General features: G+C 34.8%; 2 protein-coding genes across 2 annotated transcripts; both read left to right on the top strand.

Moving 5' to 3' along the window:
- The first annotated feature begins 9,342 nt into the window (after nt 1-9,342).
- Nucleotides 9,343-10,089, top strand: LOC111365521. The gene has a single exon (XM_022986077.1). The coding sequence runs from the start codon at nt 9,343-9,345 to the stop codon at nt 10,087-10,089; it is 747 nt and encodes a 248-aa protein (XP_022841845.1).
- Nucleotides 10,090-12,131: 2,042 nt separating this feature from the next.
- LOC111365520 lies at nt 12,132-13,249 on the top strand. Its single transcript, XM_022986076.1, has 3 exons — nt 12,132-12,227; nt 12,293-12,560; nt 12,714-13,249. Exons 1-3 carry the CDS (start codon nt 12,132-12,134, stop codon nt 13,247-13,249), a joined length of 900 nt encoding a protein of 299 aa, XP_022841844.1.
- Nucleotides 13,250-13,564: the final 315 nt, after the last annotated feature.

The following is a 13,564-nucleotide window of genomic DNA, read 5'->3' as shown; positions in this document are numbered from 1 at the left end:
CAACACGTGTGAGATTTATCTATTGACAACTTAAGCAAAGTAGATTGGACAAAATTTAATACAGTATCAGACCTACCTTCTTATTTAATGCATAATATTGTACCCAATTCATCAACATGGCATAAGCACGGTGATAATTATCAATTTATTATTATTATTATTATTTATCAAACTCGTCATCAATATCTGATTGTATCCACAAATTGTATGAATTAAAACTCTTTAGAAACTTTGACATACAATATTCAAAAATATAAAGAATAAATTTTAATTTATTTTCTTCTTTAATCTATTCAATGAACCCAAACTTCACTTCCAGTATCTCAATTCAATTATCATCCCTCACCACAAAGGCCCACTAGTGGGGGTTGGAATTTAACTTAGTATGTGCCTTCCCTCCACGACAAGGATGCCCCATACACAATCCAAACTTGGACCAGTTTCCAGACACAAAGTCCCCACCAAGACACATAGGGAGACAATTGCATAATTTAATAGGTTAGAACTGACTTTAGCCGTCGTAAATGTCGCACGCGCATATATTAAAAACGTGAGGAAATTTATGTGTATAGTGTGCAAATTGAGCACTAAGGAGAGCATATATGTTAGTGCTACTGTAACATGCGCACAAAAATTTCACGTTTTGTGCCCACTACAATATTAATGTGCATCATCGTTTAAGATATTAAGCTTTCACTTTTCAATGTTGATGTCAATTTGTATCAACAAATAGACGTTTATTTTAAAGTTTCCTACTACCATAAGAAATTTACTCAACCTCAAATTACATTTGTGGAAAACAATGTGTTTGAATTGGATTTGGTTCTTGATAAAAAAGAATAGTGATTGAATTGGATTAGTTGATAGCGTGCTTGCAATTCTATCCTCAACAAATATTATTTGTCATATAAAAATATAATCATTTAATTAATTATATATATGTAAATCTCTCGCTTAAGAATTTTATTTTGGATAGATCTTCTCTATACATAATAGTGTAAAATGTGTTGTTCTGTTGTTTTGAGTTGGAAAATATCCATTGAAGTTTTGTCGATCTAGAATACACATATCAATTTGGTGATTGACATTCAAAAATAACCAGTTTGTCCTTAGAAATTGAAAATGAAAAAGAGTGAACGCCATTCACTGATTTGGTCATTTTCTTTAATTTACAGAAAGAATGAAATCTTTGGAAAAAATCTCAAAAGAAGAAAAAAAATCATAACTTTGTTCGAAAGATTAATCATTTAAATTAATCCCATATGTAGGGTTATATAATTAATCTCTTACAAGTCCATTAATTCATTAGGTAGTAGTCAATTCTATGCGCAATCTATTCTAGACATTGCAATTTGCAATTGAAAGAGAAGCAGCTAATCCTGTATTATGGCTATGGATTTCGGGACCCATCATAAATGATTATAAGCTACTTCATGATAGATCTCAAGCAAACACATGTTAGGAGTTTCAAGTTCTTGTAATCTTCACACTTCGCTCTTTTCCGATCCCTAAATAAATAAATAAAAGAATAAAGTATGTATACGTATAAATTCAATCAATATTGATTTTGTAATATTTTTCATTTTTTTTATAATTATCAATTACATTGGACATTTTCTCCATTATTTTCATTTTCTAAAACTTCTCCCTTGACGAGAAGGTTCAAATCCATGCCAATGACCTGATATCAACTGAGCTAGGCCTTGATCTCAATTGTTTCATATAAAGGCTATTGGATGAATTTTACACAATAATTCATTAAAATCAAAACATGCAAATAGAAAAGGTTTTTGAGTGGGGGTGTATTACAAGTATTGGGGAGATATTCATAGATCCCTATAATTTTCAATACATCTACAACAAAGTAACGATATCTAACAAAAGAAAGAAAGAAATTAGCAACCTTATTTTCTCTTTTTTTTTTCCCCGTAAAATCACCTATTATTTGCGATATATACATACCATTTATCAAAAACCAACTTAAAAGTACACAAGTCCGTAGGATAATAGTACACAAGTCCGTAGGAGGAGAAGTAAAGTGTTACCTCCAACATATATACTTAGATAAACTTACCACCTCCCATGAAAAAAAAAATGAGAGAGAGAGAGAGACCTAAGTTTTAACTTATATTTATTATAATTATATTCATTGATGCTGCTCAAGTTTTTAATTAACATAAAATCATATAGATATAAATTTTATGTACGGATGCATGTTTACGTTTTTCTAAATTTTCTGGGTCATGATCACTACTTCGCGAGCCGTGCAACACAAATCTGTGGAATGGATGAAGCCCTACACGCTACATCATTTCTGTCTTTCCCTTTTCATTTTCAATTCTAAGTGTATGAATACACACATACACAGTATGTCTGTTTATATATACATATATAAAAAGATGATGCTGCATGTATACTTCTTGTATACATTATGCGGGACCCCCTCTATATGAAGGGGTGTAATTCATTATATACACAAAAAGTGTACAAGTAGACTAATTCATATAAAAATAATCTACTAAGAATTGTTGCTTAGCTTATGGTAAGAGTGTGTTGGAAAATTGGTTTAATTAGTTGGTTTGACCAATTATCTAAGTGCGTCTCGTTAGTTGGATAAAAGATTTCCTTGATCGAGTGTATTCTATTCCATGAGTAGATTGATGTGTGTATTTATTTTTTCAAAATCAATTAAGGGTAAATGAGAAATTAGGGCCAAAAGATAACCAGTTGAAGTTAAAATAAATTAGTAATAAAATTGGTAAGAAATTAGAAAATGCCAATCCAACATAGGAAAACTAAAAGAATAGAAACCATTTTATATTGTTCAGGTTTAGAACTTAGGTTTGGGCCCCAAAGGATACTAATAGTCTTTGAAGGAGAGATGACCCACATGCTAGTAAGTTGAGCTAAAGCCCACACGTGCGCACTATCGCCACTGTCCAATCGGCCTGCTTATCATGGCCCAAGCATGATCAGGAGTCGTGGGCTTAGGTCAAGTTGGTTTAAGACACAACTTTTCCTGTTGTATATTTTGGACACAACATTTCGACTTCTATAAATAGTTTCCCACGTCCCGGATTTTATTCTTTCATGATTTTCTCTCTTAAAAAAAAATAATATTCTTCTGTCCTACATTATTTCATATTGTGCCTTTCAATCCCGAATATTAATTTCGTGCACTTTTGTCCTCAAGTTTTAGAGAGATCAAAACACTAGTAGGTTCGTCTGGTCTTGTAATTTGGAATATTACTATTACAAGTCGAGGTCGTTGTATTTTGGGAGACAAGTATCCAGAGACAGTCGACACCAGTGCAAGCATTATCGTCTTAAGGAGAAAGAGTAGAAATCTTGCTTCGACCATTATTATTCTATTTATTTCGTTATTTTATAAAGCGGAATTCTGTCCAGCTGTTTATATAAATTATTGTACGGTGAAATCGATATACAATGCTTATGGGAAGAAATCTGAAAAATCCACAGGAGTGGATTTTAAGATATGGCGACCGAAAATGCTGTTTTATCTCAAAACTCTGAATTTGGTGAAATCTTTGAGAGAAGATACTCTAACTGTTGAGGAGAAAGAAACATATTCTAAAAAAACGAGCAGTATTCGATGCTTGGAGTCATAGTGACTTTTTGTGTAGCAGCTACATTCTCAATTGCCTTCACAACACAGTATACAGCATATACAGTTCGGTAAAGATAACTAAATTACTGTGGGAATCATTGAACAAAAAGTACAAAATGAAAGATGTCGGGTTGAGGAAATTCATTGTAAGCAAATTCTTAGACTTCAAAATGGTAGATTCTAAAATAGTGATGAATCAACTCCAAAAGTTACAAATAATCTTGCATGAGATACATGCAGAAGGTATGAAGCTCAATGAGTCATTTCAGGTCATTGTGATCGAGAAATTACCACCAATGTGAAAAGATGAAAAGAACTACTTGAAACATAAATGCAAAGAAATAAGACTTAAAGATCTAACTGTAAGATTAAGAATTGTGGAAGATAATCGAAATTCTGAGAAAAAAATTTGAATAGCTGCAAAAGGAGGCTAAAGTCAGTTGGTGGAACCAAATATTAGCAAGAAATAGAAGTACTTGGGTAATGGCAAGCAAAAGAGCAAGGGCAAAAAATTCAAAGGAGATTGTTAAAACTACGGTAAGCCTGGTCATATCACAAAGGATTGCTGACGAAAAAAGAAAAACAAAAAAGGCCAAGTAAACCTAATCGAGGAAGACAAATTGTCTAATTGTATGTCTAAACTAATGCTTTCAACTATTGTATTTGATGAAAATATAGTAGACAATCCAAGAGAATGGTTCGTATACACTGGCGCTACTTGTCACATTTGTGCTGATAAAGAGTTGTTTTCATCTTACACTCCTATCAATGGGCGACAACTATCCATTGACAACTCGACAATATCAAAAGTTGTTGGTCTAGATAAAGTAGTGTCGAAGATGACATTAGGTTAGTATTTGAATCTGGCAAGTTTGTACTCACCAAAATGGCATGCTTGTGGGCAAGGGGTAGCCAATGGGCTATCCAAAATGAATGTAATGCCTATACTTCGTGATTTTGATATTAATAAAATTAATCTCCTGTTTACTTGATTGAATTTTCTAATTTATGGTATGATAGATTATGACATGTTAATATTAATACTTTACATAAATTAATAAGTTTAAATTTATTGCCTTTTATTTCATTTTATCAAAATCATCGGTACGAAACTTGTGTAGAGGCTAAATTAGCCAAAACTCCGTTTCATTCAGTTGAAAGGAACTCGAATCCTCTAGAACAAATTCATAGTTATATCAAAGCTTAAACAAGTTAAAATACGGCAAAAAATCATTGACTATTTATTCATTGGATATGCCAAAAATCAGTAGTGCTTATTGGTTCATTGTACATAATCTAACATTTCGAATGTACAAGAAAATACTAGTATTAAATCTATAAATTGTGTATTTCTAAGAACATTTCTCCTTGTAAGGATAGAAAAGAGATAAGCTAGCAAAAAAAAAAAAAAAACTTGTGATACTGTAATTAATAATCATCAAAGTGATAAAGAACCAAGATGTAGTAAAAGGACCAAATAGCTACATTGTTTGGTCTAAACTTTTAACTTATTTACTAAAAAATAAACCTAAGACATTCAATAAAACAATATCAAGTGTAGAAGCTTCATTTTATGAAGAGGCTATCAATAGTGGAATTGATTCTATTATGTAGAATCATACCTGGGAGTTGGTAAATCTCTCACCTGGTAACAAACTGTTAGGTTATAAATGGATTTCCAAATGAGAATTAAAGACTAATGGATCGATCGATAAATATAATGCCAAATTGGTAGCTAAAGAATTCAAACAAAAAGAAAGTCTTGATTTTTTCGATACATACTCACCCATGACAAGGATAACATCTATTGGAGTATTAACTGCAATCGAAGCATTGCATAATTTGGAGATACATTAAATGGACGTTAACACAACTTTCTTGAATAGAGAGTTAGAAGAAAAAATTTATAGGGAACAAGATGAGGGGTTCATTGCTCCTGGATAAGAGAAAAAGGTATATAAGTCGCTATACGGACTAAAGCAAGCACAAAACAATGGCATGCAAAATTTGACAAAACTATATTGGCAAAATGGTTTTAAGATTAAGGACTGTGGTAAATGTGTTTATATTAAAACCAACATAGTGCAAATGTAATTGTATGTCTATATGTTAATGACATACTAATTATGGGTAGTAATCGTGATATCATAATAATTACCAAGAAAATATTGACAAAACATTTTGACATAAAAGATATGGATATTACATATGTAATATTAGGAATTAAAATCATTAAGACATCTGAGGGACTTGTTCTATCTCAATCTTACTATATTGAGACTGTAAATAAGAAGTTTCATATATATGATGAAAGTCCAGTTAAAACTCCAATAGACTTAAGTCTACATTTAGCCAAACATAAAGGCGGACCCGTATGTTAGTTTGAGTACTCTCAAATAATAGGTAGTATAATGTATATTACAAACTACACTCATCCAGATATTGCACATGTAGTGAACAAACTTAGTAGATTTACAAATAACCTAAATAACAACCATAAGAAGGCATTGATAAGGGTTTTTAAATATCTACGATACACTTCAAGTATTGGATTGTATTATATTAGATATCCAGCTGTATTAAAAGGATGCAGTGATGTTAATTGGATATCAGATACAAAAGACTCAAAATCCACTAGTGGTTATGTTTTTACCATTAGTGTTGTCGTATCTTGGAAATTCTCGAAACAAACGTGTATAGCTTAATCCACGATGGAATCTGAGTTCATAACTTTAGATAAAGTAAGAGAGAAAGTAAAATGGCTTCGTAATCTTTTAAAGTATATTCCATTTTGTGCATAAACTTGTGCCTGCAGTTAATATGCATTGTGATAATCAGCCAGCTATTGATAGAGCACAAAGTAGTATGTATAATGGTAAGTCATGACATATCCGTCGAAGACATAATACAATTAAGTAGTTGATCTTGAATAGAGTTATTTCTATAGATTATGTAAAATCTAGAGAAAATCGTGCAAATCCCCTTACCAAAGGCTTACCCAGAGATCACTATTAAGGAGAATGGGTGATAAGTGTATTTTACACACTTATTCGGTACCTTAAAATAAAGATATTTGATGGTTCTTTTGACAAATTATATTCTAAATTGTTGTTTGTTATTTTTAATAGGTAAATTCTATGAATGAAAAAGGAATTTAAGGAATGAAGTGAAAAAAGAGCGAAATCGAAAAGTTGGGGGCCAAGTTGTAACAATTTAATAGTTGATTCGGACCATGAATCGAAGATTGAAATGTTTGGAGGTCAAATTGAATAATTTAGAAATCTGAAGAACTTGAATTGAACCAAAGAATACATGGGTTGCAAGAATAAAAGGGCTCAAGAATTGAAATTTATTGTATGAAAAGATCGAGGACTTGATGGGTAATATAGTATTAAAGTCTTTGAATGAGAGTCAAACTTTGTGGTTGTAGGATTGAAAAGATATATTTTTCATACAGAATTGAGGTTGAATTTTCAGAGACGCACGAAAATCAGAACAACAAAATTAATTAGAGGGCTGCTAGGATTTGTCTTCTACCATTAAATTTACACGCACGGAAAACTGAAGGAGAGAGAGAGGGAACACAACAGATTCAATTTTACAAACTATTCACGTTTCCTCAATTAATCTGGTGATGTCTTTCATAAATTCTTGTTCTTCTCTCAATAATATGCATAGTTAAATTTAATTTTAGGGCGAACAATGTAATTTATTTGGGACCTTTATTTCTTTTATTTGAAATTTTTGTTCTTTTACATTTTATGTGTGAATTTTAATTATGTTTTTAATGTTTTGAATTTTTTGGCCAATTATTCAATGATTTCATGAACAATAATTACGTAGAGATGTAGATTCTTATTTAGACCATGAATTAAAATTCGGTAAATTAATATAACGTGTAGAGATACCTATATTAATTACTGCGGTCATATAGGAATCCTGAGAACTGTTATTTCGTTTAATTAAATTCAATTTGCATACAGATATAAAATTGAACTAATTAAATAGGCTCAACGAGAACTCGAGAGGGGTAGGTTGAATACAGTAGAAGAATTCGACCGAACACTACTTTAGTTTTATGAATCTCGATATTAGAAATAAAGGTGACCAATAGGTGAATTTGTTCCACCCTAGCTAATCCCCATTTATTAATTGAATTCTCACTAATTTTCTGTTGCATTCACGAAACTTCTAGTAGTTAAATTTAAAAATCATATTTAATCATTTATTATTTATTTATTTTCATTAAATATAAGTTAGGAATAATAAATTGAGTACTAAAGTATAGTTCTCGTGGGAACGATAATCCGAACTCAAAAGATCCACTTTACTACTTGTTACGATCCATCCACTTGCGGGATATAATCGACAACAAATTTTTGGCGCCATTGCCTGAGACTATTATTTTTAGTCTTAATTAATTAATTTTATTTTATTTTATTTTTAATTGTTATTTGATTTGCTTATTTTCTTTTATTTACAAAAAACTGTGTTCGTTGTATGCTCCGTGTCCAAGGCGACGATCTTGAACCGTTTGATTCGAAAATAGAATGTACCTTCAGATGAAGATGCAGGGAACACAAACAAGAACAACAACATCAAATGGTTGACAATCTAAACAATCCTATCATTGTACAGCCAATTGGACAAATGGTCGCGGGAGCTCAACAACAAGAACAAAGGGAAGTAAATGAAGGGGACTTGCCAATTTCTATGTTTTTTACGCCTATAGCAGCACCCGTGTGGTCCAGCATAGTATATCCAGATTTTGGGGTAAACAACTTCCAGATACGGGTTGATTGGATTAATTTGATGAGCAACACTCTGCAATTCTACGAGTTACCTCATGAGAATCCAAACAGACATATCTCAAGGCTTCTCAGGAATTGCCAGAATTGTCATGCTCCTGGGGTTAATGAGGACGCCATCAAGCTGCGATTATTCCCATATACACTGAGAGATGCAGTATTGGAATGGCTGGATGCCGAACTGGATGGAAGTATTACCAATGGGAGGAACTGACCAGGAAATTCTGCAATAAGTTCTTTCCACCAGCTAAGGTAGCAAAAATCAGACTGAAAATTCAAACTTTTCAACAGAGAGATGGAGAGAGCTATCACGAGGCATGGAACAGATTTAAGGAGTTGATGAGGAAGTGTCCAAATCATGGGATTACTATTGAAACTCAAGTGCAGTATTTCTACACAGGACTTTCACCACTGTCCAAATCTCAAGTGGATTCCTTGTAGGTAGATCGATCATAGGGAAATCAGTGCAACAATGTATGGATCTGCTTGAATTGATTGCTACTACTCATTCCATGTTTTCATCAGAAAGAGTGGTGCCTCCAAAAGCAGCGAGAATTTATGAATTAGATAGCACAGCATCTACCAATACCCAAATAGTAGCATTGACAAAATAAGTAGAGTTATTGGTGAAGTCACAAACAAAAGGAGCACATGCAGATGATGGACGGTCCATCATCTAACAAAAAATTGTAACTGCGGAGCTAATCATCTAACAAAAAATTGTACATCTTTGGACTTTCCAGAGGAACAAATCAACTTCATTTAGAATGGCTCTCGAAATTATAATCCATTTTCACAAACATATAATGCAGGATGGAGACAACACCCAAACTTCATATGGTCAGATAATCAGCAAGGAAACAGTTCAAATAATGTACAACAGGAGAAAAAACTAAGTTTGGGGAGATGTTCAACCAGTACATGCAGAAGATAGACAAGGTATTCCAGCAGATTGACACTAACTTTCAGAATCAACAAGCATCCATTAAGAAGCTGGAAACCCAAATTGGTCAGATAGCTCAACAGCTTGCAGAACGCCCACAAGGAACATTGCCAGGCAACACAATGGTCAATTCAAAAAAGCAAGTGCAAGCTATTACAACTAGAAGTGGAGTGCAACTTCCAGAAATACATGTGAAGAGACCAGACAGAAAAGACAACGAAGTAATGGATGAAGAGGTTGGGATAGAAGCAGAGTCTGAACAACCAACTAATGAGGAGGATAAAAGGAAAGAAACACCCACAGTGAGAGCACCCAGCCCCGTGAAAGCTTATGTACCCCCAATTCCCTTTCCTCAAAGGTTACAAAGAAAGAAGTTGGACACGCAGTTTACCAAGTTTGTGGAGATTTGTAAGAAAATGCACATCAATATTCCGTTTGCAGATACAATAGCCCAAATGCTCAGCTATGGAAAATTCATGAAGGAGATCCTGTCTAACAAAAGGAAGCTGGAAGAACATGAGACTGTCTGCCTAAACGAGGAGTGCAGTGCAATTCTATTGAAAAAGCTACCTCCTAAACTAAGTGACCCAGGGAGTTTTACGATACCTTGCACAATTGGTTCTAACTATGTTGAGCATTCTTTATGTGATTTAGGTGCCAGTGTTAATTTGATGCCCCTCTTTGTTTACAGGTCTCTTGGATTAGGATAAGCAAAACCTACAATAATCTCTTTGCAATTGGCTGACAGATCAATCAAACGATCGAAGGAGATTATTGAAGATGTGCTAGTCAAAGTTGATAAATTTATTTTTCCGGCTGATTTCATCATTTTGGACATGGATGAGGATTCAAACATCCCTCTAATCTTGGGACGACCTTTCTTGGCTACTGGAAGAGCGCTGATTGATGTTTACGATGGAAAGATGATTCTTTGGGTGGACAATGAGCAAGTTATATTCAACATGTTCAAGGCAATGAAATATCCACTGACTTCAGACACCTGTTGCCAAGTAGATGTTCTTGAAGAGCTTGTGGCATATACATTTGAGATAGAGCATCAAACAGTTCTTTGTGAAGCAAAAATTGCACAATCGGGAGCAACAAGTATAGAAAAAACTGAATGTGTTGCCAACTTGGCTAAGCAATCAATAGGAAGAAGACATTGGTAGTATAAATCTCTTGGTCAAAACCCTTCACCCCCAGTACCTTCATTAGAAAAGGCACCCACTCTTGAATTAAAGCCCTTGCCTTCACATCTCCATTATGCATATTTGGGAGAATCTACAACACTTCCAGTAATCATTGCAAATGACATGACAATGGAAGAGGAGAATAAATTGTTGGAGGTACTCAAGCAGCACAAAATAGCAATTGGATGGACAATAGTTAACATCAGAGGAATACGTCCAACTCTTTGTATGCACAAGATTTTAATGGAGGACGGGTCAAAGCCATCAGTGGAAGGAGAAGGCAGATTATATCCAACCTTGAAAGAAGTTGTGCGAAAAGAAGTGCTGAAATTGTTGGATGCAGATATTATTTATCCAATATCTGATAGTTCAAGGGTGAGTCCAGTGCATATTGTGCCAAAAAAGGGTGGAATCACAGTGGAGAAGAACGAGAACAACGAGCTGATACCAATGCGGTTAGTGACAGGATGGAGAGTATGTATAGATTACAGAAAGCTAAACACTGCAACCAGAAATGATCATTTTCCATTTTCATTCATTGATCAGATGTTGGAGAGGTTGGCCGGTCATTCTCATTACTGCTTTCTGGACGGATATTCTGGGTATAATCAGATAGTTATTACCCCAGAAGACCAGGAGAAAACAACCTTCACATGTCCCTATGGAACTTTTGCGTTTAGAAGGATGCCTTTTGATTTATGCAATGCACCCACAACCTTTCAAAGGTGCATGATGGCCATATTCTCTGACATGGTGGAAAAATACATCGAGGTATTCATGGATGATTTTTCTGTGTTTGGAGATTCATTTGATGACTGCTTGGATCAGTTGGCTCTTGTATTGCAAAGATGTGAAGAGAATAACCTAGTGCTAAATTGGGAAAAGTGCCATTTCATGGTAAAATAGGGGATAGTGCTGGGCCATAGGATTTTCTCAAAGAGCATAGAAATTGACAAAGCCAAAATACAAGTGATTGAAAAATTGCAGCCTTCTAATTCAGTTAAGGGGATCAGAAGCTTCTTAGGACATGCAGGGTTTTACAGAAGGTTCATTAATGATTTCTCAAAAATTACAAAACCTCTGTGCAATCTATTGGAGAAGGATGTGCCATTAAACTTTTCTGATGAGTGCTTAAACGCCTTTAATACTTTGAAAGAAAAGTTAACTTCTGCACCTGTGATAGTAGCACCTGATTGGGATCTACCTTTCGAACTTATGTGTGATGCTAGTGGGTTTGCAGTGGGAGCAGTGCTTGGACAACGTAAGGAAACAATGTTACATGTCATCTACTATGCCAGCAAAACCTTGACAGATGCTCAGATCAACTACGCAATAACTGAGAAAGAGATGCTAGCAATGGTCTTTGCCTTCGATAAATTTCGTTCCTATCTGATTGGTTCAACGGTGATAGTCTACATTGACCATGCAGCATTGAAATATCTGTTTGAAAAGAAGGATTGTTTGAAAAGAAGAATGCTAAACCTTGGCTGATTCGATGGGTTCTATTACTGCAAGAGTTTGACATTGAAATTCACGACAAAAAGGGTATAGAAAATCAGGTAATGGACCATTTATCAAGGTTAGAGCAACTGCGTGATTCAGATGATGTGGATATTAATGAGGTCTTCCTAGATGAGCAGTTATTGCAGATAGAAAAGGTTCCGTGGTATGCAGACATTGTTAATTACTTAGTGGCTATATGGATCCTGATCTCACCTACCAGCAGAAGAAGAAGTTGCTTCATGAAGCAAAATTCTATTATTGGGATGATCCAAATTTATACGGAAGAGGGGCAGACCAGATCATTAGGAGATGTATGCCAGAGGATGAGATGAAATCTATCCTTTCACGGGTTCATGCTTCGGCTTATGGAGGACACTTTGGCCCCTCTAAAACAGCAGCAAAGGTGCTTCAATGTGGTTTCTTTTGGCTTACATTATTCAAAGACTGCCATAGTTTCTGCAGATCATGTGATAAATGTCAAAAAACAGGTAACATATCAGCGTATCACGAGATGCCACTTAACCACATTTTGGAGGTGGAAATATTTGATATCTGGGGGGTTGATTTTATGGGTCCATTTCCATCATCTTACAACAATTGGTACATCCTAGTGGCAGTGGATTAAGTCTCTAAATGGGTAGAAGCTAAAGCATTGCCTATAAATGACGCAAGGGCGGTGGTGGACTTCATAAAGAAACACATCTTTGACCGCTGTGGATCACCTAGGGCCATAATAAGTGATGGTGGAACTCACTTCCGTAATCAGTTATTCCAGATAGTGCTGCATAAGTACGGGGTACAACATCGAATGACCACTCCTTACTACCCTCAGATAAGTGGACAGGTGGAAACCTCGAACAGACAATTGAAAAGAATTATAGAGCTCACTGTGAATGCATCTTGCAAGGATTGGTCAAATAAATTAGACGATGCTTTATGGGCATATCGCACTGCTTACAAGATACCTATTAGGATGTCTCCATATCGACTAGTCTTTGGAAAAGCATGCCACCTACCAGTGGAGTTTGAACATAGAGCATACTGGGCATTGAAGCAATTAAACATGGACCTTGAAAAGGTCGGAGAAACAAGAATACTGCAGCCACATGAATTGGAAGAATTCAGAAGAGAAGCATATGAGAATGCAGCCATCTACAAGGAAAGGACGAAGCAGTAGCATGGCAAGAACATCAGACAGAATTTTTAGACTAGGAGATCAAGTGCTTTTATACAATTCCAGATTTAAACTGTTTTCAGGAAAGTTGGAATCTAGATGGTTCGGCCCTTTTACGGTCTCTCAGGTGTTCCCCTACGGCACAGTTGAATTACACCATCCAACAAAAGGAAACTTCAAAATAAATGGCCAACATATCAAGTAATACGTAGAAGATTTTCCCACCACTAAAGAGAGCCTTGACCTAGCTGTACCAGAATAATAGTAGCACAAAGTCTAGCTAATGATTTAAAGGAAGCGCTCATTAGGAGGCAACCC

Source organism: Olea europaea, chromosome 17, assembly GCF_002742605.1.
Source record: "Olea europaea var. sylvestris chromosome 17, O_europaea_v1, whole genome shotgun sequence".
Taxonomy (NCBI): Eukaryota; Viridiplantae; Streptophyta; class Magnoliopsida; order Lamiales; family Oleaceae; genus Olea; species Olea europaea.
The sequence above is the reverse complement of the archived record's forward strand: the minus strand, read 5'-3'. Positions and strand labels throughout refer to the sequence as shown.